Source organism: Rhinolophus hipposideros (assembly GCF_964194185.1).
Source record: "Rhinolophus hipposideros genome assembly, chromosome: 14".
NCBI classification, from domain to species: Eukaryota; Metazoa; Chordata; class Mammalia; order Chiroptera; family Rhinolophidae; genus Rhinolophus; species Rhinolophus hipposideros.
The window spans coordinates 27,019,145-27,044,174 of NC_138060.1; the positions used below are offsets into that span (position 1 = coordinate 27,019,145).

The 25,030-nt window shown below is 54.9% G+C and overlaps 1 protein-coding gene across 2 annotated transcripts in view; it reads right to left on the reverse strand.

Annotated features, from left to right (window-relative positions):
- Window positions 1-25,030, reverse strand: part of PLXND1 (plexin D1) — a 49,997-nt gene that overhangs the window by 12,374 nt on the left and 12,593 nt on the right. For both annotated transcript variants that reach the window (XM_081073321.1, XM_081073320.1), the window contains exons 2-20: window positions 22,541-22,717; window positions 19,420-19,551; window positions 19,020-19,120; window positions 18,807-18,936; window positions 17,240-17,417; window positions 16,975-17,083; window positions 16,427-16,529; window positions 10,795-10,899; window positions 8,129-8,218; window positions 7,836-7,929; window positions 6,690-6,844; window positions 5,726-5,877; window positions 4,820-4,919; window positions 4,585-4,724; window positions 3,656-3,823; window positions 3,484-3,574; window positions 2,942-3,205; window positions 2,705-2,854; window positions 1,727-1,841 (exon numbers count right to left, since the gene is read on the reverse strand). In XM_081073321.1, coding sequence (XP_080929447.1) covers window positions 1,727-1,841; window positions 2,705-2,854; window positions 2,942-3,205; window positions 3,484-3,574; window positions 3,656-3,823; window positions 4,585-4,724; window positions 4,820-4,919; window positions 5,726-5,877; window positions 6,690-6,844; window positions 7,836-7,929; window positions 8,129-8,218; window positions 10,795-10,899; window positions 16,427-16,529; window positions 16,975-17,083; window positions 17,240-17,417; window positions 18,807-18,936; window positions 19,020-19,120; window positions 19,420-19,551; window positions 22,541-22,717 — 2,554 coding nt within the window. The remainder of the gene's footprint in view (window positions 1-1,726; window positions 1,842-2,704; window positions 2,855-2,941; window positions 3,206-3,483; window positions 3,575-3,655; window positions 3,824-4,584; window positions 4,725-4,819; window positions 4,920-5,725; window positions 5,878-6,689; window positions 6,845-7,835; window positions 7,930-8,128; window positions 8,219-10,794; window positions 10,900-16,426; window positions 16,530-16,974; window positions 17,084-17,239; window positions 17,418-18,806; window positions 18,937-19,019; window positions 19,121-19,419; window positions 19,552-22,540; window positions 22,718-25,030) is intronic.

A 25,030-nucleotide genomic window follows, 5' to 3' on the forward strand; every position in this document is an offset into this window, starting at 1 on the left:
AAATATTTAAAAGCAGATTACAAAGCAGTATATTATAATCACTTTCTGGGGTGGGGAAGGGACTATATATAATATTGAAATATTTCAAGTTGTGGTACATATACACAATGGAATACTATTCGGCGTTAAGGAAAGATGATATAGGAGCATTTGTGACAACATGGATGGATCTCGAGAGAATAATGCTAAGTGAAATAAGTCAGACAGAAAAAGCAGAGAACCCTATGATTTCACTGATATGTGGTATATAAACCAAAAAGAACAAGACAAACAAATGAGAAACAAAAACTCATAGACACAGACAATAATTTAGTGGTTACCAGAGGGTAAGGGGGTGGGGGGTGGGTGATGAGGGTAAAGGGGATCAAATATATGGTGATGGAAGGAGAACTGACTCTGGGTGGTGAACACACAATGGGATTTATAGACGATGTAATACAGAATTGTACACCTGAAATCTATGTAAATTTACTAACAACTGTCACCCCAATAAAATTAATAAAAAAAAAATAAAATAAAATAAAGTCCTCCAAGGCAAAAAAAAAAAAAAAAGAAATATTTCATATTTTTATATATAATATACATTCATATATACTATACATATGTATAAATTTTTAAGAAAAGAGACTGGTAGGAAATATACTAACATATATAGGGTGTTAATGATGGGTATTTTTTTTCCTTTTAGCTTCATCCAGTTTTCTCTAAAAATTTCTATATTGAATATTTACTTTTTAAGAACAGCTTCGTTAAGATAACAATGCACATGCCATATAACCATCCATTTAAAGTATACAAGTCAATGGCTTTTAGTATATTCACAGGGTTACGCATCCACGACTACCAACTTTTAGAACATTTGTTATTGCCTCAAGACTCATAACCACTAGTACTCGCTCCCTACCCCTCCTTTCCCAGACTCTGGCAACCAATAATCCGCTTTCTATCTCTATGGATTTACATATTCTGGATATTTCATATAAATGGAATCCTAGAATATGTAGTCTTTTGTGACGGGCTTCTTTCATTTCACACGTTGTTAAGGTTCATCCATGCTGTAGCAAGAGCCAGTACTTCATTCCTTTTTATGGCTGAATAATATTCCGTTGTATGGATGTACCGCATTCTGTTCATTCATCAGTGGATGGACACTGGATTCTTCTGCTTTGTGATTGTTATGACCAGAGCTGCTGTGCATTTTCATGCACAAGTTTTTGTGTAAACGTGTTTTCACATCTCTTGGGTAGAGAGTAGAATTGCTGGGTCACAAGACAGCTCTTTAACATTTTGAGGAGCTGCCCAAGTATTTTCCAAAGGGGCTGCACCATTTTCCAACCCACCAACAGTGTATGAGGGTTTCAATTTCTCTGCTACATTGAATGTATTACATTTATAATCGTTATTTTAATAGTGGTATAGCCTAGGCTAACTGCCCTGAACAACCTTCTGTTAAATACCTTCAGTAGCTCCCTACTGACTGGAAAGCAAGGTTCGGAATTCTTCTGCCTGGCACTCGAGCCCACGGCCCAGCACATCCTCCCAACATCCATCATCTTCCACCCATGTGGGCTACAGCCACGCACACCTCTCACCCCACCTCTGGGCGCGGGACTTATTTCCACCCCAGGCCTTGCTCAAGCTGGACCCCCAGCCCATTATGCCTTTTTCTGCCCGTCTTCAGAGGCAGGTCCTCCCTCCCAGGTGTCACAAGGGTGGGGCTCCTTACCAACTACAGAAAGCAGCAGCAGGACGCTGCAGATGACGATAGACACGATGATGGCGGTCTCGCTGCCACCCAGCTGTAGTGTAGCAATGGTCTGGTTGAAGTTCCCTACCTGGATCTGCACAAAGGTGGGGGGAAGGTGTTATAGCTTCCCTGGACTGATGCCTTGGCTCTTCTCACTAGCTGTGTGGCCTGGGGCAAGTCACCTAACTTCTCTGAGCTTCAGATGCCACATCTATAATACAGAGATAACCACACCCACTGCCTGGGGATACTGTGAGGGCTAAATGAGATGATGCTTGTCATCACTCAGTCCTGGGCCTGGCACAGAGGGGAAACTGAGTACAGGGGGCTGTGACTATTATTATATCCTGGGAGGAGCAGCAGAGCCAGAGGCAGGGCAGTTCACAGGCCCTGGCTGCTGTCCCCAAGTATCTGTTGGTTTGTCCTGGGACCAGGGGAGCAGGTGGTGTCTGAGGACTCAAAGGGCAGAATTGGAGCTGGGGTGTGGGTGAAAGGGAACTTTCCCAATTAAGCTGTCCTGGGGTGACGAGTACTGCCTGTGAGGAAATGACCTCCCCGTCTCAGGTGGCATGCAAGCAGGTACAGTGCAGAAAAGATCCCACTTTCTGTGTTCTCTCTCCACTCCTGCTTCCCTCCCCTCTGTGACTCTGTGTGGTGGCCAGCAGCCCAGACCTGGGGTGGAGCACCTAGTGGAACAGGGGTCCACTTATGGCCTCTCAGGGTCCAGCCCCATCATGCCTCGCTGGGGCCAGTCACTGACCTTGAGCAGGTCACTAAATTCTTGCCCCTCAGTTTCCTCATCTGTCAAGTGAGGTTGTAAAGCTGCTTTGTTCTGTTTGCCTAAGCTACTGAGTAGGAAAATGTTCTGCTCCCATGTGCCGGGGCGAGGGCCATCTGCTCGGGTAGATGGGGCTGGGGTTCAGGTCCACTTCTGCCTCCAGTGCCCCGTCCACTCACCGTGATGGGCAGCTGCCCCTCGGCTGTGCCTAGGGACTCGTTGACCGAGCAGTGGATGACTCTCTCTGAGATGACCTGGATGTCGCAGGCCACTTGGCCTATCTTGACACGGTACTCGTGGCTCTCGAGCCCTAGGCTGTCCTGCTCCTTCTGCGGGAAAGGAGATGGGTGCTCACTGAGGCCCGTGGCTGAGCCCGTCCCACTCACTCCTCCTACCTGGCACCCGCTGGCACTCACATGGATGACCAGGGTGAGGGGCTCCCCAGGGTGGTGCTTGATCCACTTCTCCCTCTTGGCCGTAGAGAACTGTGGGTCGGGGAGGTAGTCCAGGCGGAACCTGCTGCCCCGCTGGGTCTCGTCGGGGCCCAGCAGCTCCTCAGCCACTGCCACGTCATCGGCGTAGGCCCGCCCATTGATGAAAAAGTCCACTGGTGCCGAGGCATTGCTCAGGGCCCCAGGGGATGGACAGGTGATGAGGGTGGAGTTGAGAACCTTGCAGAGCTGGTGGGAGAGGGCCACAGGCCAGGGGATGGACAGACAGACATGGAGAAATGGGGAGATTGATGTTTAAGGCGACACAGAGAGACAGAGAGACAGAGATGGAGACAGGGAGAGACGGAAAAATAAGAAGGGATGGGGAGACAGGAGACAGAGACAGACAGAGGGGCAAAGAGATAAGGAGAGACAGAGACGGGGAGACGCAGCAGCGCGAGGCCTGGTCAGCCCGGGCTGCGGGCCACCCCCACCCCCCGCCTGCCTCAGTGCCCTGCCCCCCTCACCGTGGGCTGCCGGCCAATGTGGTGCACAGCCATGGATACATTCTGCACCATGTGGAAACGCTCACCAGCCACCGTGATGGTCCTGCCACCGCTGTGGGGACAGCAAGCCCCATCAGCCCAGCTGTAGCCCCAGAGAGCGAGACCCGCCCGGGGGCTGGGGGCTGGGTCTCACCTGACAGGGCTGCGGCGGGGGCTGATGGCCGTGATGACTGGGTTCTGCATGTACCAGAAGGTCAGGTTGCCACGCACGCAGCCCCGGCGCTCCAAACGCACACACACGGGCACTGGGGCCGGCAGCGCCCCCCCGGGCACCGTGCAGGCAACGCTGCTGTCCGTGCGCCTGCAGGAGGGCGGCAGACACGATCAGCAGGCGCCCCACCTCCCACTACCTGCCCTGCCCTGTCACCCAGGGGCACAGGCCTGTGCACTCGGCCTGGGTGTAAGGCCTTCTCAATCGGCCTCAACCTGGTCTTCTGCCCCCTTGTACATACGTCTGTTGTTTCTGTATTCCCACTGCCACGCTTTGCAGGGGCTGTCCTCCCCACCGCGAACACCCCTTCTCTCTGACCCTGCCTGTTCTTCCCAATTTCCCAGTCCCACCTCCTCCAAGAAGCCTTCCCAGAGCTCCTGTCCCGACTGGTGCCCCAGGTAAGGACCCTGTCCCGAGGCCTTGAAAGCCCAGACTTTTCTCCCAATCCCAACCTCAGTGGAATTCCTATTTCCGGTGGGAGTATCTGCTATCCTGAGGGCTGAGATATGTTGGGTTCATCTCGGTGTCCCCAGAAATGCCCACCAGTGGGGCCTGGTATACAGTAAGTGCAAGATATAGACAGAGCTACTTCACCACGAGCTGAGGATCTCAGAGTATGCACAATCACCACCATTTCACTGCAGTGGTCGCTGACGGGGCACCGACTGCTACTTGCTGGGCACAGAGGACTTCCCACAACTCACTGGCACTGGTCTTACCAAATGAGAAAACTTGAGGCTCGGAGAACGGAAAGGGCTTGGCCAAGGGGTAATGCTTGGACATCACCCCCACCCCTCCAGCCCCCTGGTTTCTATAGGCTGGTGGAGGGTGGCCGGGCTCAAGGGGCTTACACAAGCTCTATGCAGGGCTCTGTGTCATTCAGCAGGACCTGGAGCTCGGAGCCCACGTGGAGGTCGCTCCCGTGGATGGTGACCCTGGTGCCCCCGGCCTTGGGGCCCATGGCAGGCTCCAGGGAGTAAACCAGGGGCAGCTGTGGAGTGGAAGGTAGGTGGTCAGGCCTCAGGCCAACCCCCTAGGCGTGCGTCTGGTGGGGTGGGCAGGACGGTGGGCAGACGCCTCCCTTACCACATAGGAGAAGCGCTCCCGTGACTTGCCCTCCTTGGAGGCGTTCACTGTCACCAGGTCGGAGAATGCCCCTGGGGCTGGCCCTGTGGTGCACACAATCCTGGGGGAGGTATCTTTGGTCAGGGGAGCAGCCAGCAGATCCCGGGGGCCAGGCAGGCACTGCCCCATTTTTCCTTTGAACAATGCCCCGTACTGTACCCCAGGGTGTGTGAGCTCCCCATTCCTGCACTCAGCCACCCACTCCTCCCACGCACAGCTAAGGTTGGCATTCAGCTGGTACACACCCAAGGGCATTACCCCCTCGGTTCCCTATTAGTTGGAAAACAGCCACTGAGTCTCCTAAGTTTCACCCTGGCTCTTCCTGGGGACCACCCGCAACCTTACAACTTTCCCACAATTCTGCAACTATAAAACAAGGGGTTAGACAAGATGGTCTCTTAGGATACTTGAAAATTCTCTGACCATGAGGACATTTTCTGGATGGACGCCTGACTTATGGGCTCCCGAAAGGAAATCCAATTTATTCACTCTCCGCTCCTGTTTCCTAGAGCCCCCCTGGGCCAGGCCCCACAGCTGCAGGCCCAGATCTTTGCACCCCACCAGCAGCCCCCATACTTTCTCAACTGCATTTTTTCCACCAGAGCAAGGCTTCTGTGGAAGTTGGGCTGGTCAAAGCGAACACGGGAGGGCTTCCCAAAGGAGCAGGCACTTGAAGGATTAGGAGTAGTGTCCTGAGCAAAATCCAGGAGACCTAGGAGGGAGCTACTTCTGGGGAGCAGAAGGATACCTGCCGAGGAAGGTGGGACAGCCAAGGGGAGAAGGGAGGACAGAGAGATGGTTGGCACTGCCAGGTTGGGTAGGGCCTGGAGGTCACGTGAACGGCCCCAGGGATTGCCCACTCCTTACTCCTCTGACACCGTGTATCTGTCGGCCAGTGGCTCACAGGCCACGCTGCCAATCCACACTCCATGGGCCACGTCGCTGAGCCGCCGACCCAGGTTCCTGCCACGGATGGTCAGCAAGGTCCCGCCGTCCAAGGGGCCACTCAGGGGCTCAATCTGTCAGGTGACCAGAGAGAGGGGCAAGTGGGGACCTGCGGCTGGGATGCGGGAGGCTTCTTCGCCACTGTTGCAGGCACCCTGGGGAAGGCCGGGCCCTACAAACCCACCACTTAGGGGAGAGCACTGGGGCTACTGTCACTTGGGAGGTCACTGGGGCTGCCAACGAGTATGTGTGTGTGTTACTGAGCCCACTAGGGTCTGGGCACACAGAGCGTGTAGACAAAGTCAATGCTACTTGGGGGTGCGGGGTATCCTGAGGACACCGAGGTCCACTCCCAGTGGTCACATCTGACCACACAATCCTGCATTCCAGCCAGTGCTGACTGGGCCTGGGAGGGCACCTGACCAGACTAAGCCAATCAGAATCCTTCCCTGAGACTTTTCATAATTAAAACAGAGGCTTGGGAGTAATTGGCCATCTCAATTATCACCGTATTAGCAAGGTTTTCCTGCCCTCGCTATAAAACTAGACACACTCAGCCCAGTATCTCCTCCACCCAACTCCCAATGCCCTGTCCTGCTAGTTTTCTCCCTAACATTTACCAACTTGTATACATAAATGATTTCCTTACGCATTATTGCCTGTGCCCCTGCCTGCCCACAACAAAAACATTAGCTCCATGAGGGAAGGCACTTTCTTTGGTTCACTGCTATGTCTCCAGCACTGAGCAGGGGCCTGGCACCCAGCAGCGTGCCTGGGCATGGATAAGCACATGTGTTGCGGGTCCATGAGCCCAGGTGGGGTGCCGCAGGTGCACGTACAGGCATGTATGTACAATAGGCTTCCATGGTTGGGGGAGTGTGCTTACCGTTCGGATCTCAGGGGCGGGACAGGTGCCAGGCAGGGGCTGCAGGGGCCCCCGAAGGCGGCAGCCATCATTCCACACACACAGGTGGCCTAGGTCCTCCCGGCCCAGGCACTGGGAACAGTCGGGGCTGCCCATGGCGCAGTTATAGACCTCCACTGGGAAAGACACAGAGGCAACATGGGTCAGCACCCCCATTACTGCTCTCCCCTCCACCTCGCACTGTGGTGTCCCACCCAGAGGCAGGTCCTGCTTCTGAGGGTCAGGACCCTGTGAGGTTCTTAGTACTTTCTCCAACACCCACCCCCCGACCCCCAGGGCCTGTGCTAAGCACAGTGCAGCTACAGCCTCATTAATATCATTCATGCTCGCTGTGATTCTATCAGATGGGAGCTGTTTATTAGCCCTACTTGACAGATAAGAGATGAGGCTCAGAGAGGTAAAGTGACGTGCCCAAGGTCACACAGCCTGTGCGTGGCAGAGCTGGGATTCATACCCAGGCCTGGGTATGTGTCAGTGGGTGTCTTTACCCCACAGCAACGCTCCGGGATGCTGAGGAACACTGAGCAATGTGGGCTCTACAGGCCGCAGACACTTGAGTGATCCAAGGAGGCACGTAGGGAGCACTCTCCAGAAACCCAGTGTGCAGGCTGGTTCTAAGGCCTTCATGTGGGCACGCAGGGCGATGTCTGAGTCTCCCCATGAACAGACAGCCCTTGGAGAGTTGATTCAAACATACGATTACAGTAAGGACAACAACCACCATTTCGGGGTGCTGACCGCCCCACACACACTTATAAGGCTTTGTGTGCATATTAGCAAATCCTCACCAAGCCCTCTGCCAAAGGGCCTGTACCCTCATTTCACATGGGGACAATGAGGCTCAGAAAGGGAAGGGTAAGTATATGCCCAAGGTTGCGTAGCCACTGGCATAGAGATGCCCCGAGGGCGTGATGCCTGGCCCAGAGTAGCTGCTCAATAAGTAAGTACTGAGTGACAAGAGACTGAACGGCAGGGCTGGGATCTGAGTGTCCATGCATGTTGGGGCATGGCAATGTGGGGTATCTATGCACTGAGCACTCCCAGGCTCAGCCCCACCCATTGTGGTTCAGTTCCTGGTGGCCATATGGGGTGGATGGGAGCTCCAACCTGTCATGGGGTCAGGGCTGTCCAGGAATCTGGCTGACTGCCCCTTTAGTTGTAGGCTGAGTGGAAACACCTGGCTCTTCTGGGTCGTGTGTAGCTGCAAAAAGGACGGGAAAAAGTATGAGGGGTGTGGGTGGCGTCCAAGTCTCTGCTGGGGAGGGGATGTCATGGAGACAGATGACAACACTACTGGGAATGCGGGAACCAAAAGGAGGAAAGAGGAAAGGTGGGAAGAAGGCAGTGCAGTATCTGGACTTGTGCAGGTCTTCTGCCCCCTCTGGGGCCACACCACTCACCACCACTTGGTTGCAGCGTACAGCCGATTCATTCACCCACACAGCTTCAAAGATCGCCTCCTGCCCAAAACTACATTCAAGAGCTGCACTCTGTGGGAAGCAAGGAGGTGGCGTCAGGGGAGTGGGGTCAGTGCCAACTGCCCTCCAACTCCATCACGACATCGTGAACTGCTGCCCTGAAAACTGGCCTTCATCCTACTCTCAGGCCTTTTCTGGAGCTGTTCCCTCCTCCAGAATGTCCTTCCTGGTCTCCATGTCCAATGTTTCAGGGACGCAAGGAGAACTTTGGCTTTGTACTCTCCACACCACTAAAAGCCTCTCCCACATCCCTTAATGGCCTAACCTAGGGCCTTTTACTCAGCTCGTAAAGTGCTAACTCCTTAGCAAGACCAACATTCAAGGTTCATCCCAGTGAGATCCCACCACTCTTTGACCCTAACACCCCCCCACCTCTGCTCCTCAAGGTCCATACTCCGGCCACACCAGGACACTCCTGGACATGGCAGACTATTCTGCCCTCAGGCCTTGGACCAAGTCTGTTCTCCACCTGAAAGGCTTGCCTCTCCTTTTGTCACCCAGCAAAACTCCACACAACCTTCAAAACCCTGCTCAAATATCCCACAAAGTTTTCCCAGGTGCCCGTCAGATCAGGCACTCCTCATTTGATCGTTCACCCAATCACTCATTTAGCAATAAATATTTGAGTGTGTGCTGGCGGCGCTATTAAGCTCCTAAACCCTGTCCCTTTCCCCCTATATGTCAAGAACTATCCTTATCCCGCTGCCCAGGCTCTGTTTCCACCTGTCCCCTCATCCACTGGTGAGGTTTGGGGCTGGGTCTTAGCCCCTCTGACACCTCCAAGGACAGCAGATGGCAGTTTAAAAAGCCCAGGTTCTACTTCATACAGGCCCGCGTTCGAATTCCATCTCTGCTGCTTCCTAGCTATGCAACCCTGTGCATGTGGTCCTCCTCTCTGAGCCTTGGTTTCCTAAACTGCAATGAAATAGGCTTCCCTACTCCACAGGGTTGCTGAGAAAACTGGAGACTGCATATCTTTAGTGGGTGGCATACTGTGGGTGCCTAATATATGTTGTTATTAGTATGCAGGAGGTGCTCAATAAATGTTTCTTGAGCGAATAAACAGGGTCCAATTCCCCAGTCTCATCTTGCCCTTGGCCCAGCACAGAGCTTCCAGGGAGTAATATCAGTAAATTTTTGCTGAGTGAACAAACTCAGGTTTCATGAGTGTTAGGCCAGCCACGTGGCAGGACTTCCTGTTTATGTCCCTGTCATTGGCAGATGTGACACTCTGAGGAGAAAGCAGATCAGTAACCTCCCCCCTACTCTGCTCCCCTCCCCCTTTGCTCTGAAGCTTAACACAGGAAAGTGGCTGTTGACAGGGCTCAAAGCTCTTTTGTCCTGGCAGGCTGGTCTGTCCTCTGAGTCCCTAAGCTCAGGCCTCGGCCATCGTAGGGACTGCAGGTCCAGCCTGTCCTGGAGACCCCCAGGGTGTAGGCTCAACAAACAGGGCTGTTGCAGAGCGCATACAGGGGGCTCTGCCCCCGCCGGCTGCCCTCAGTGTTCTAGAAGCAGACCCAGGGACAGGAGGGCTGGGTCTGCTTCTAGACCCAGCTGGGTCTGTTGAGGCTCAGTGAGGATAGACATGTGACCCCCAAAAGAAGTAGCCAGGACCCAAACCCAGGGGTTGGGCCTCCCCATGCCAGGTTCCTGTAGTCCAGGGGAGCAGCACTACCCCCGACACCATCCCAGACCCCTGGAGGCTCGGCCCTAACCACTGCAGGGCAGAGCTTGAGGGCCAAGGGCAGTCCCTGCCTGCCCCTCACAGAGCTCCAACCCAACCACAAGGCTGCCCGACACATCCCAGATGCCCGGCACGTGGCCTCCACGTGTGACAACAGGCCCCAGCTTCCCTGTGGAAGTGACAGATGGCGAGTCCCCAGGAGCTGGGGAGGGGGGTGGCTGGCATGCTTCCAGGACTCATCAACGCTTCCCACCCAGGATACTCCTCCAGGAGGGACCCAGAAAGGGGCGGCATCCCCTCCCCCGGCCCAGATGGGCAGTGGGGGAAGGGAAGGCTGGCTGCAGGGAAGAGCACTCAATTGTGAGTCCAGGGCTAGGCTGCAAGTCTAGTCCAATGTCGTGTGGCCCAAGGGCATCAACTTCCCCTTTCTGGGCTTCATTTTCCCTATCTGGACAATGGGGCATGGGTTGGCAAAGGGGTTCTCTGGCTATTATCCAGGGAAAACCTGGCAGCCATAAGTGGGGACACGTGTCCAGGGGTCACAGTTCAGTCTGGAGGCAGGATGGGGGATAGCATGGGCAGTGACTACCATGGGCTGGGGCCCGGCTCTGCCAAGGGAATTTCAGCGGGTAGAGGAGTCTGGGGATCCTGGACAAAGTGTTTTGAAACCCAGCCAGGGTTTCCCTCAGGCTGCTGGTGGCCTGCTGTCTGTCCCCTTGGCCTGGCCCTCACCACCCACTTCCCTTTCCCTTAACCCCATGCAACTAGAGCGGGGCTTTCTCCAACAGAATCTGGAAATTCAGAGTAAGGAAACCAAGCATGGGTGGTGGGCCCAGAGCAGGGGGCCCCACCCGGGACTGCACTCAACCAGCCCCTTCCCCACCTGGGCCTGGCCTCCACTTACCTGGAAGAAGGCAGCGTTGGCCAGACGCACTGGGATGGTCTGGGAGCCACCTGTGGGCATAGGTGCCAGGGGTGAAGGCAGGATCTGGGGGCAGTCCTGAGGGCTCTGCAGTCAAAACACACGGGACCAGGCATTTCAGAAAAGATAAGCTTCATGGCCACCTCAGCCTGCCCATGCAGTCTTGCCTCCCTGGGGAGGCGCCAGTTGGCCGGTGTTATGAGAAAACACTAGTAACAAAATCATAAAAGCCACTAGCACCAAGGGCAACATGTCAGCGTCTCCCATACACCATCTTATTTGATCCTCGTGGTGACCCATGGGCAGGAGGGTCTACTGGCTCCATTTTACAGATGAAGAAACTGAGGCACAGAGAGATGAAATAACCTGCCCAGATGGAACCAGATCCCTCTGTGGCTGTTCAACTGCATGCCTCTCAGAGGAAGCCAGGAAGTTGAGGTGGAGGACTGGCCCCACTCCCCATCTCTGGGCCCCACCTTTCTTAACTGTAAAATGGGGGGCTGCACTCTCCGAGACTCCATCCGGCTCTGGAATGCTAGTTTTCAGATGGTGCACGTAAAATGATTTAGAAAAAAAAAATCCCGACTTCTGAATGGCCCATGAAAAATGGGCTGTGAGGGCCTTGGTGCCACCAGGCTTCAGTGGACAGCCCTTTCCACCGCCTGGACACAAGTTACAGCCTCTGGACAGAGGGGCCAGCTCCCAGAGTCCCATGGCAAAGGTGGAGCCACTGAGGCTGGTGGCGCATGGACTACTTCAGAAAAGGAAGGGAGAGAGGGAGGGCGAAAACCTGAGGTTCAGAGAGGTGGAGGCTGCCTGAGGTCAAAGGACAGAGCTGGTCTTTGAACTCCCATCAGTCTGACTCCCCGGCCAGGTTGAGGGGCAGAGACCAGGGGCAGGGACCAGGTGGCCTGAGCTAGGAAGTTTGGAGTCCCCATCTTGCCCTGAGCTCCCAGTGGGCTATGTCCTGCTTCCTCACACCACAAGAGCCAGACCTACTGGGACCGAGAGAAGGGCACACAGGGGACCCTGGAGCAGCCACATCCATACCAAGGGGCCAGCGCCCTCCAGCCTAGGAGCTTCCTGTTCTGCTCTCTTGCTGCCCAAATTGGGTCGGGGATGATCCATGTGTCTGTCACTTTGAGGTCACCAGCCAGGGCTAAAGGCCTGTAGGCATGGAATTTAGAGGCCTTCCTGGGGTCTCCTCCTTACTGTCAATCAGGCAGGGAGCTCCTTAAGGAGAAGCTCAAGGGCCCAGCATCAAAACAGACCTTAAAGGGATGTCAATGCCAATAACTAATGGTCATGCTAACGACAGTGGCAGCTGCTTGTCACACAGCCCTCACTATACCTGACAGTTCTTAGCACTTGGCCCTGTATTAATTCACCAAATCTTCTTCCAAGCAACCCTATGAAGTAGGTACTATCATTACACCCACTTTACAGAGTAGGAAATTGAAGCAAAGAGAAGCCAAGTAGTTTGCCTAAGATGGAATAGACAACACAAGAGGGCTCTAGTTGTCCAGACCATTTGCTGACCACCAGGCCAGGCATACTGCCCAGACAGGTGTTTCCCTGGGAGCAGTGCCTGCAGAACACGGGGGCCTTGGCTGAAGAAGCGACATGCCAGGCCTGGGGAGCTGACTACATTGTGGGGCTGGGAGATGGGAGCTGGTTCCAGCCCCCCCACCCCCCGTGCTGCTGTGCCTCTCTGAGCTGCTGTCCTGTGCTGCCTCATGTGTACACCCCATGGAATTTCAGAAAATGGAACCCACATGTTTTCAATCAGGTTTCACGGTTGCTGCCAGTTCTGCTTTGCAGCTGGCTGGAGAGCCAGTGGCTCTGTCCCCCCAGCTCCTCTCCATCCGTGGGTATATAGCCAACAGGAGGGGCTGGGGGTGAAGGTCAAGGGAGGGGGAACTCCCACAAGAGGCTCCCAGAAGGAATGATGGGAGACCATCTCTGAAGGCCCTGTGACACCCCTCTGATCCTTATAACCCATGGTCACTTGAATACTTGTACCCATTTTACAGAGTGGAACCAAGGCTAGAGTGCTGGCACAGCTTTGCCCTCTGATGCCTCTCCATAGGGACAGCTGGTGTATCTGCTGCCAGCCTCCATCCCCTACTACCTGCCTCCAAGCCTGGTCTGGCCTTTGGGGAACCTCTCCCATCCCCAGGACTGTGGTTTAGGAAGACCTTACTCCTTAACCCCAGGAATGGGTGGGTGCCCCAGACATTCTGTCCTCAGCAATTGGTTCTGGGAGTATATGTGCCGCAGTTCAGCCAGTGAGACTTAACTATGGGACTTCTGCAGAACCAATGAGAAGACGCTCTTCCTGTTTCCCAGGGTTGCCAGGGGATCAGGAATGGCCTGGATTGGCTGGGCCCATCTTGCTACCAGGAGGGAGGGCCTAACTGAGCATCAAACCCACCCAAAGGGGTAGGAAGGTCCCTAACCACATTGTTGGAACCCCTGGATATAGCTGTGCCTGAAATGATGCCAACCCCCAAAATTTTTTTACTCATCTGAGCCAATGAATTCTGTTAGGACTGAGCCAGTCTGAACTAGGGCTTCCCTAGTTGCCACCAAAGGATGAAGGCCTCCCTGTCCTATCCCAAGCCAAGCCATCAATGCCTCAAAAAGAGGCTGAGTGGCTTCTCCCTTTGCTGGAGCAAAGCCTTCAGGCTCAGGGAACCAGAAGTGGCGACAGACGTCAGGGCAGCAATGCCAGGAGCCACAACAAACCCAAATGTGAGCCCAGCACGTGCCAGTTCCGAGAGCCTCACCTGTCCTTCATCGGAACTCACAGACTCTCCCACATTTTCTACTAAGTTCAAGGGTCAAGAACTGGTGTTCTCATCCAGAGGGAACCTGATCCCACCTGATCTGTTCCCTCCCTACTTCCCACACTCTCCAGTCCCCCTAAACTGCCCCCATGTTCCTACAAAACCACTCTCCCCACTGGCTCCTAATGAAGCTGAGCTTCATGGAGGTGTCCATGCCAGGCTCCGCACGAAGGGAGCCCGCCTTCCCACCTGCCAAACCCTCCCACTTCTAAGGCCTAAAGTCATACCTCCTTAGGGCAGCCACCGTTGGGGAGGCCATACCACCCTTGCACAACCAAAAGTGGAGGATGTGGCCACCTTCCTCACTCCCCTCGCCTCCTCAGGAAAGTGGGAACCCTGCTCCCAATATCCTCTATGCCCTCACTTCCTTCCTCTGGGGCCCACAAGGAAATAGGGAAGTGACACAAGACTCAGGCCCTAGGTCCTGCCTTCCCAGGGACAACCCCTGGGCTGAGCCCAAGACCATCACCTCCTCCATCTTTTGAGGGGGCCAGGAGGAGGTACAGACCCGCTGCCTGCTGTCTGACCAGAGGCAAATTAAATGGCAAATTAAGCATCAATTCTGAGCCTTGAAAAGGCCTATGGAGGGGGCTGCCTCTTCTTCTAGAGCACCATAATCTTCTAAGACAGGCCCTTTCTGTGCCCCCACCCCAACTCTTGACCCACAGAACCACAGACCTAGGGGGGAGCAGGTTATGGGAGCACAGCCAAAGAAATACCTCCAGGCTGGTAAGCTATGCATGTCAGGACCAGGCACAAAGGTCCCCTCCTCCAGAGAAGTTCTCTCTGTCCTACATAAACTTTAATAAGCACCTACTATGTGCCAAGTATGAAGTCAGTGCCTTACAGGTCTAATTCCAGATCCCCACCACAGTCTTTGAAATAGGCCCCATTTCACAGATGGGGAAACAGGCAGGGAAGTTTAGTAGCTTACCCAGGATCATACAGCCACAAGTCCCACCTCAGGTCTTGGCTCATGATGGGAAGGGCAGAACTAGGTCTAACTGGGTTCTTTCCCAGTGCCCAGGACAGATTCAGGCATACAACAGGTACTCAATAAATGGTGAACACACTGTGTTGAGGCTGGGTCCCCCTTGCTCTGCCACCCTTCCAGCTTAGAGTGCAGGAGGCAGACTGCCAGTGCAAATGCTTCCCGCTGCCATTCATTGAGTCCCTATCAGCTCACAACCTTGGGCTGGGGGCTAGAAGATGTGGACCCAGGACAGGACTCAGGACAAGAGCATGAGTCCTAGTTGGCCCAGACTGAAAATCCCAGCGTCCAGCACAGAGGCTCGGAGCCTCCTCTGTGGTTTGGCCACAGAGCCTCCACCAGGCCTCTTTCCCAGTGAAGAAACCCACATTTGTTGCCTCCCTGCTTTGAGTTAAACATTGATCCTGCTGAATTCCCCATTCTCAAAGCACTTCTGAGGCTCAAACAGGAGGGCCTGAGACCGGAGGACTTCAGGTGCAGGCCATGACATGGTACGTGCCGTGGAGAGACAAGGATTCAAGGATTCCTGAGTAGGTTCTCTTAAGCCCAGTGCCAAGAGGCTGGGGCTGCCTCCTGGGCTGCATGTGCAGAGTGGGGCCCCAGTGACCTCCTTCTGCTGGGAGCCAGGGCATCTGGGTCATATTGACTACCTCAGTTGTGCTATCTGGAAAATGGGTGGGTACATCCCTTTCCTAGAGAGATGAGCTGAAGACAGGAACTCAGTACCTCACCTGGCCCCTCACAGCCCTGCTACAAGCTAGAAAGCCCAGCAGCCAACTGACAAGGGAGGAGCTCAGCAGGATCCTAGCACCCGCCCCGGTCTAGCCATCCCACCTGGTTGGGCATTACCACCGCAGGCAAAGTCTTATGAATCCTGTTTGGTCATCCCTGACACAAGGCTAGGCTGGTTTTAGAGGCTCTTTGGGCAAAGGTGAGAGGCCACCCTGCAAGAAAACACATACTAGAAATAACCAGCAGTAAGGTATGTGGTATTTCCATTTGTATTTTTCTTCCTATTTCCTACTCTCTCACCTCACTGCACCCTGCTGTAATTGATTAAACCCAGTCATCCCGTAGCACTAGGGAGGGCCTGCCCCCATCCAGTGCAGAATCAACGTGTGGAGCCTAAGGGACTAGAATGAGCAAAAGGACCTGGGAACGTGTGGTTCCTGAGACTACCTTGCCATCTCCACACAGGGAGAGCCCGGCGTTCCCTGCCCCAGGGTCCCCAGTGCCAAGGGGGGCCTTTCAGCCCAGCTCCTGATTTTGGGAAAAGGGGAGAACATGTGGTCCAAACAGAGAGGCTTGAATTCAAGGTCCAAGTCTGATACTTCCTGACCCCCCAGGGTTGCTGAAGATGTTGAAGGTAAAATTGAAACCTAGCCAGCATTGGCCTGATGAGTGGAAAGGTGGAAGTACAAACTGACTCGGGCTGTCTGGAGCACAGCTGAGCTAAAGGTGCAAAAAAAAAAAAAAAATTGGCCACACTATCGCCCCAAAATGCCATTTCTAAGAATTGGTGTCCGGTGAATAAGCAAGGACGTGCATAGTGCCCTGGCTGTATTAGAACACAAAACAGGAATAGGAAGTGAGCACTATGCCCAATGACAGGGAATTAGTGAAATGCACTATTACGTGACGAGCCCAGCCCAGCTTTGAAATCTGGTGCCGAAAAAGAAAGTTAAATGACATGGAAAGGTCCTCATCATATTAAATGGGAAAAAAAAGGTAATGGAACAGTGGAAGCAGAGGGCATGCCCCAGGCCCGGCTCACCGTGGGACTGGGTGAGGCCTCACAGCGAGACTGGTTGGAGACGCAGGCGTGCTGCTGGATACACCAAAAACAGGACCACTGTGCCGACAGGCAGCTGGTGCACCTGGAAGACAGGAGGCCCCTCAGACACTCAGCTCCCTGCCTCTCACTTCATCCCTGCCCGCAGTAACTGCGACCCAGGGGGCAGACCCTAGCACAAGGAAAGAAAGTCTTTCTCATCACCAGAGCTGACAGGAGGGGTTGGGTACTTTGTAGGGTAGTGAGCTCCACACTGCAAGAGGTATGCAAGGAGGAAACAGGCAAGCGGGGCCTTTAGGATACTAAATTATGTATAATGAAAGCACTTCTCTCTGCCCCTACCAGCCTAGGTGCTCACAGAGGCCAGGCACTTAAGTGATGAAGAGTTTGCTGCCTAAATAAATGAGTTGGCCAGTGAACAACTGAGGGTCTTGTCGGCTTCTAGGACACGATCACCTTTCTCCCAAAGGCCTCCCCAGGAGCGAAGACGTCCTCCCACCACCAGGAAGCAAGGCCCCCGACCCACTCACGCTGTGTGGGGGTACACTTGGCCGACACGGCTGCAGTCATAGATGGTGAAATTGGCCTTGACAATGTTCCGCCTGTTGACCCTCACGGACATCTCCACGGTTACATGGTCTGCAATGGAGGAGAGGAGCCAGGGAAAGAAAGACAAGAGGGCAGGAGATCTCCACTGACACAGGAGGCCTGAGATCCACCATTACACCCCGTCAGGGCCAGGTGTCTGAGGGCCCCCCCATGACTGTCCCACAGCCCATTGCGTGGAGAGCCTACCTTGGTGGGGTGGGAAGGGTGGGAACTGGTCCTTCGGCAGGAGGTTGCAGTAGGCGATCTGGTGGCCAAAGGCAGGGCCTGGCACCCGGGCCACAGTGCGGATGCTGTTGCCATAATCACAGGCCATCTCCATGCCACTGAGGCTGGGCAGGCTGCCGGAAATCTGCAGGATCATGCCCTACAGGCAAGGGACCCTTAGCTGGGGCGGCCCGTCCCTCACAGCCCTGCCCCCAGCCTAGCAACCACGGGAGAACAGGTGGCTAGGACTCCGGACTGCAGCCTACATGTGACCCCCGGGCCTCAGTTTCCCCATCTGCAAAATGAAACTGATCTTACAGGAGCCAAGGAGGCGCTGCGTGATCTGGCCTGTGACCTCTGACCCCAACCCCTAAAACGCTCTCAAATCTACCAATTTTGTTCTCACCTCAGGGCCTTTGCACTGGCAGTACCCTCTGCCCAGATACTCAATTTGGCTCACGCACTTCATGTCTTTGCTCAAATGCCACCTTTGCAGTGAGCCTCCCATGCTGACCTGGTCTAAAATGTCAAAACGCCCCCACTCGATTCCCTCCCCTCTCTCTGTTCCGCTTTGTTTTTCTCCATTGTATTTATCACCATCTTGACATTTTATCTTGCTTATTCTCTCTCGCTTGGGAGCATGTTAGCCCCTCAAGGGCCAAGGGTTTGTTTGTCTTGTTCACTGATGTACCCCAAGTCTAGAACTGCTCTTGGCACAAAGTAAGTGGCACAATATACTAGATGAATGGATGGATGGATAAACCTACGCCCTGCCTGTTGACATCAGGAGTGTGAAGGACTCTGATACATAATAATGGGGAGAGGGCACAGAGGAGGCGCAGGCCCCACCTGGCCTATCAGAACCATCATCGCCCCACAGGTGATAGATGAGGACACCCAGCCTCAGAGCAGTCACTGAGGGCAGGGCTAGTGGGCCCCAGGCCGCCTGTCCCTCAGTCTAGCCACTTGGCAGAATCATCCCCGCCCTGATGCCACCTGCTATGGGTGAGGAGGGGGCAGTGGCAGCTCTAGGCCCTCCTGGGCACAAGCAAGGGGGGAACCACTTGCCCCCACGCTGCAGATTCGTCTTTTTGTGAGAAAGAGAAACAGCAGCCTGGTACTTGGTGGCCCCTCCATCCCCTCCCTCCCTTGTTCTGGGTTCAGGAAAAGGCAGGAAGGTCAGGTGGGGGTGGGGGGTTCTTCCTTCCTGGGACTCTGGAGCCTGCTCCCTTGAGTTCAAATCCCATCTCTGCTACACCCTAGCTCAATGACCCGGAGCAAGTCTGTTTACCTCTCTGTGCCTCAGTTTCCTCGTCTATAAAATGGGGACGTTAAAGAGCATCCACTTTCAAGTTATTTGAGGCCTGATGGAGGTGAACATCATGCACACAGCATGTTCTGGCACTTGGTAAATGCTCAGGAAAGCCCAGTCATTCCCACTGTATTACTGGTTGTGTCTTCAGCTCCCTGGGACACTTTGGGCAGGAGCCCCCACCTGGAAGAGCCCCACCCCGTATCCCCCTTGCTGGATCCTGGCCCCCCAACTCACTGGATACTCCTGGCGCACATCAATCTCAGCAGGCAGGACAGTCATGGTGGGACAGCGGCCGGGGCCCTCACTGGCGCTGGTCCAGAAGTGCTGCTGGCTAGAGTTGGTGCAGTCCTGCTGCAGGGTGCACCTGGAGTGGCGAGACACAGGTCAGGACCCAGGGGGGCTCTCCCTGCCGCAGCCTCCCAGCCCTGCCCCTGCCTGGGGCCTCACCGTGTCTCCAGGGCGCACCAGCCACAGTAGGCGTCGGCCGCCCCCACGCAGTCCTCGCAAGTAGTGTGTGCGGAGCACGCAGCGACTTTCACCCTGGCCATCTGAAGGCAGAGGCAGGGGCGCAGCTCAGTGAGGCTGCCGGCCCCTCCCCCAGGGAGCCAGCCTGGCTGGCAAGAGCCATGAGAGGCTGGGGAAACAGGCTTGGTACTATAAAGGGGGAAACAGGGAAACAAGACTTTTCTGCACAGGTGACATCTGTACTGAGAGGTGAAGGGTGAGCAGGCAAAGCAGGTGGGGAAAGAGCGTGCTCCGGGCGGAAGGAACAGCATGTGCAAAGGCCAGGCAAGCAAGAGAGCTCGGGTCACCCTGGGACCTTGTCAGGCCCAGGCTCTGGCCTTACCTGGTGGGACGTCATCAGATAAAGGTAACCAGGGTCTGCTGGGTCAAACTGCATGACGTGGTGCACAGGCTCCCCGTAGGCCACTGTCACCACCCGCCTGCTGACCACCTGCATGCTCTCATTCAGGTTGATCTGTGGGGGTGGTGGCTGTCAGGGTGATGGGGCACTGGGAGGGTGCCCATGGCAGGGGGAGGCCAAACACGGGGAAGCTGCCCCCGGCAGGAGTGGGAAGCTGACTCAGGCTTGGGAACCCAGCCTCCCCATCCTTTCTTGGGCCCTTCTAGGGCTGGTGGGAAATCAGAGACATAGTGGGTCCAGCCTCTACGCTTAGCCTCTGCTGTGCCCCCACCAGCACACCCCACCCTGTGAATACACACAGGCTTTACAGCTTACAAACATTCTCTGGGAGGCTGTTTGGCATCATGCCTAAGAGCAGGGGCTTGGGTTTGAATTCTGGCTTTGACATTTGCAAGCTGTACAAAAGGACAAGTAAGTTGTCCAAGGCACTTCCCCTCGCTGAGCCTCAGTTTCCTGAGTTTAAGAGGACTCCTGATGGTACCTGCCCTGCAGGACTGTGGGGAGCGAGCACTAATGAGAAGACGCACGCAAAGTGCTGATGGAGGGGCCGGCCCGGTGGCTCAGGCGGTTAGAGCTCCGTGCTCCTAAACTCCGAAGGCTGCCGGTTCAATTCCCACATGGGCCAGTGGGCTCTCAACCACAAGGTTGCCAGTTAAATTCCTCAAGTCCCGCAAGGGATGGTGGGCTGCGCCCCCCAAAAAGAAAAAAAGAAAAAAAAAACGAAACTAACTCAGTTTAAAAAAAAAAAAAAAGTGCTGATGGAGCCACATTCCTCATGCCTCCCCTCTCACATCCATTTCACAGATGCAGAAACTGAGGCTGAGAGACTGGCAAGAGTCATAAAATGAATACACTCAGGGTCACAATATAAGCCTTGGCCTGTGTGATCCCAGAGTCCAAGGCAGGGCTGGGATTTGGGGTCCAACGTCCAGGAAGGAGGAGAGCCAGGACTAGCTGGTGCCTGGAAGCTTCTCTGGCTCTGAGGCCCCTCTGCATGTCCTCCTGAGAACCAACAGTGCCCTTCAGAGTCCCATCAAACTGCTTTTTCGACTGGCCTCACACATTCTCAACATGCTGCTTTGTCAAGGCCCCACCAGGCCCTGAGCTGGGACCAGTGGTCAATGCTTCCCTGGAGCCACCTACTTCCCAGCCCTTCTCTATGGGCTCCAAAACCTTTAGTGGCTTCCTCCTGCTTATGTAATAAACTTGTGCTGGCGTTCAAGGCCCCGATGATCTGACTCCAACTTACTCAGCCAGCCTCATCTCCACCCACTCAACTCAACTCACCGATTCCACCTCCAGGCCTTCCTTGTGGAATATCTCTCCTTCTCCCCTTTCGCCCCATATGCAAACAAGGCCAAGCTCTGTCCTCCCAAAGTCTCCTTCAAAAAAGCTTCCCATGTGTCCTCCACACACTAAATTGAAATTTCTCTCCGGGCTCCCACGAGACACTCCTGATCCCAGGAGGCCTCTCGGCAGATCCTGTCCCAGGCGGTCCAGGTTCCGTCTGCTGCCCTCAGCCCCAGCCCCATGCATCCAGAAGACACTCAGTTCATTTCTACCCCCCTTCAAATGTGTATTGAGCACCTACTGCGCTCCAGGGCCAGGGCTGGGTGTTGTGATCTCAGCCCTGAGCAGGTGAAGAGTTGGCAGGAGATAAAAGTCTGCAGAGGGCAGGATGGCAGGTGAAAAGGTTGGGTTTAGGGACAGTGTGGACTTTGGGCCAGCTGGGGCCAGCTGCACCTGAATTCAACCATAGCTCTCGCTGAGTGACTGTGTTGTTTTCCCTCCCGGAGGCTCAGTGTCCTGATCTCTGAAACAGGAATCACAGCTCTGCCTCCCTTGCAGGGGTGTAAGACGTACGTGAGATGACACTCCTGATGTGCCTTTGAGGCTGGGGAGACACTGGGTGTCCCGTAACGACAGGTCCATGTGTGAGCGGCGGGGAGACCCCTTGCTCTCCACATGCACGGGCATCGTCACAGCCGACTCTGACCACAGTCCTGGGTAGTCCAGCTCATTTTCCCCACGACAGACAAGGAAACTGAGGCTCATTCAGGGTGAGACACAACCACCCACAGGTCACTCAGCTGTGAGCAGTGAAGCCAGGATTCAAGTCCCACTGTCTAAGGACCTTCAATGGGGACGTGGAAAGTTGAGGAGGAGCGCCCCCGCCCTTCTCCCTGACCGCAGGCCTGGTATTTCTGCCACAGCCATTCATGGTCCAGCAAGGGTCCTGGGGCCAGGCAGGCTAGGCTTGGACCCCCAGCACAGCCTGGTCCATGGCGTCTGCCTGGGCAGCTGAGAGAATTGGATTATCAGATCTGAGTCAATTAGGCAGGGTCTGGTGCACGCTGGAGCCGCGCCAAGCAGCTGACTTTCCCAGCAGGCAAGGAGTGGGAGGTGGCTGGGGGGGCAGGCCCTCACCTGGGGGCCCAATACAGGCCCCGCCAAGTCCACTCTGCTCCATAGTAGCAACTGGATTCCTCTCATCCTTCCCAGCTCCAAGAATCCCGGGCCAGGTATTATTATCTCCAGAAACCAGTCACCTTGATTGGGGGAGGTGGGCTTCTTCAGAGGATGGCAGGTGGGGTGGAGGAGGAGATGGGATGAGAGCCCCCATTTTCAGGCTGTGGCCTTCCCCCGTCAAAGCCCCACAATAGTCTCGAAAGGCAGGGCATAGAGCCCTTCACAGATGGGAAAACTGAGGCCCGGAAAGAGAAAGTGTGTTGCCCAAGATCAAATAGCCTGCAAGTGGCAGAGCCCAGACACTTGAACTCAGACCCATCTGCCTCAAAGCCCTAATCCCAGAGACCCTGAGAGAAGGGCCAGCCCTCAGCTACTGGTTCCCTTCTCAGCATGATGAGGCACTTATTGTTATGAGCAAGAGGGGAAGAAACAGATGTGAGAATGCTTTGTAAACTGTAAAGTGCTAGGCAAATAGGATAAAATAAAGGGTAATACTGGACCTGTAGAGGCTCTGGCCTGGGGTGGGCCTGCTGCTTCATCCCCCAACCCCTTCAGCCTCCCGCCCAAGCCCTACCTTGAGCAGCCGCCCGCTGACTGTGCCCAGGAAGACCACTGTGTAGTTGCTGACACTGGCCACAGCTACAGAGGAGAGGCCTGGGGCTCGGAACACGGGCGTGGCCTTCAGGGGCTGCAGGATGGACAGCGGGTGCTGTAGGTGGGCAGCCCCGCAGTCCAACTGCTCCGGCTGCAGCTGGAAGAGAAACAGGACATTAGACCTCAGCTCCAGAACCTTCTTCAGCTCCCTGGCCGCACTGTATGGATCTCAGTTCTCAGCATCAGAGCTTCAAAATCTTGCTCCTGCTTTATACGCCCAGCTCTGGGCTGAGACCCAAACACAAGCAGGGTCCCATCCCCAACTCCAGACTGACCTTTGACCTTGGCTTTAGTCACTGAGCTGCCCCGAGATGACATTTCAGGTACTTGGGAACCATAGAGGAGGACTTGGGGGGGGGGGGGATGGTCAGAAGGGTTGGCGAGGGAATAAAGTTAAATGCGCAGGGGGCCAGGGAGGTCAGGACAGGGTGAGGCCTACACACCCTCACACCCTTAGAGCTGCCCCTCCTGGCTGCTCACAGTCAGGCAAAGCAGAAGAGCCCACACCAGACCACCAGAGGCCATCCTCTGCTTCAACTTACCTGCTGACACCCGAGGGGTGTCCTTCTTGCCACAGCTATGTCTCCACAGCAGCCATAGGGCTCCCTCCTCCCAGACCCCCTGCTTTGACCCCAGCACTACCACCCCCAAATTTCCAGCAGCTCCCCCAACTTCAGGTTGAGGCCTTCCTAAACTGTGGCCTTCCCCAAGCACACATCTCCTCATCTACCCACGTTACAGGTGGACAAAGCAAGGCGAGGTGTGTCCAAATGCATAGTCCCACCATCCACATCAGCCCCACCTCACAGGGGCAGGACAACTGTGTCTGGTGACCCTAGTCCCCAGGCACTTCCTGGACTTGCTCCCACCTTTCCCACCTTTCTCGGGGCCTTCCTGATCAAAATTTCCTTCTGCAACTTGCACAAAAATAAAAAACAGACCTCCAGGGTGTGCCTTTGAGAAGATAATTGGGCAAATCCACAAGGATGCAGAGACAAGCATAGTTTAGAAGAGTAGACAGGGACACAACCTCATGTCTCAGGCCCAAGTCCCGCCTTTCCTGGGGCGGGGGGCACGCTTTTCCTAAGGAGTTATATAATTCTTCTTCACTGAATATGGATTACTTGTGTCAGTAAACAATAAGTTGTTTTAAAATTAAAATTGTAAACCTTGCCCACGGGACATGACTTTCCTCCCTGAGCTCTGGGAGGCGTGGGAAGGAAGGAAGGGAGACCTGGGAAGCCCTATGACACCTTTGGGGGTTTTCTGCCATGGGCCCTGCGATGTGGGGTGCCAGCCAGCCAGGGTGGCGGGTCCTGGGAAAAGCCAGACAGGCGCCCAGCTCCGGGTGATCTGTTGGCCAGGGCAGCAGAGAGGATGAAGGGGAAGCACGCGGAGAATCCATCTCTCGCCTGCAAGCCCTGACGTTCACAAGTCATTAATTCTACACCAAAGGAATTTTCTAAAAAGACTTTCCTCCAACTTTTTTTCTTATCCTAAAAATAAAATAATAAAAAAAATTTCTAAAGGAGAAGTAACCCGTCGTCTGCTCCGAATGATCTGTGCTCTGAGGGGGAAGCTGACTCCCCAACCACCAGGGGAAATCACAAGGCTTCGAACTGGCTCAAAAAATGGAAGCTGGCAGGCTCGGGAAATGCCTCCCCTGTTGGGGGAGGGGCTTGGAGGCCCCAGTAAGGGGGACTGTGGGCTTGGGGACCAGGCAGCTGTCAAGTCCTGGAGAGTGGCCTCAGCCGAACTTAGTCTCCTGGGGCAGTCACAGCTCCACAGGCCCAAAATACTACCCTGACCGAATGACACCGCTTGAAATTCCTCCATTAGCACTGGCCTGTCTTCAGGTCTCAGTCAGCGTAGGTCTTTCAAAAACACAAATTCCCCTGAGAGCAGGAGGAGGGCTGGACTTCCACGCAGTCCCCTCTAGTCCACGAGAGCCGCCTTTCTAAGCACAAAACCAGTGAGCGCCCCCAACTAAAGTTTTTCTCTGGCTCCCCGTGCCAACTATCCTCAGGATCAAGCCTGGTATTCAGGGCCTTTGCGAGCTGGCTCCTGCCAACTGGGCAGGCCTCAACCTCACTTCTTTCCTCTGCCCCCCTCTTTGCTCCGACCCCACCAATCTCTGCAGTTCCTCATGTGTGGCCACTTTCCCACCAGGGCTCCTGGACCTTCATAATGTTGCTTCCTCAGCAGCTGGTGCCCTTCCCACACCTCCAAGCCTTTCGCCCCTTGCCTTACCCCATGCTGTTCCCTTTGCCAGGGTGGCACGTTTTTAGCCAGCCTTCAAGGTGTGGCTCAAAATAAAAGTCTCCCCTGCTCTGTGAGGACACCGTGCAGTCACCACCTTCATGTATCCTGGCAGCACATGCATGAGCTTCTCCAGGGCAGACCCTGTGCT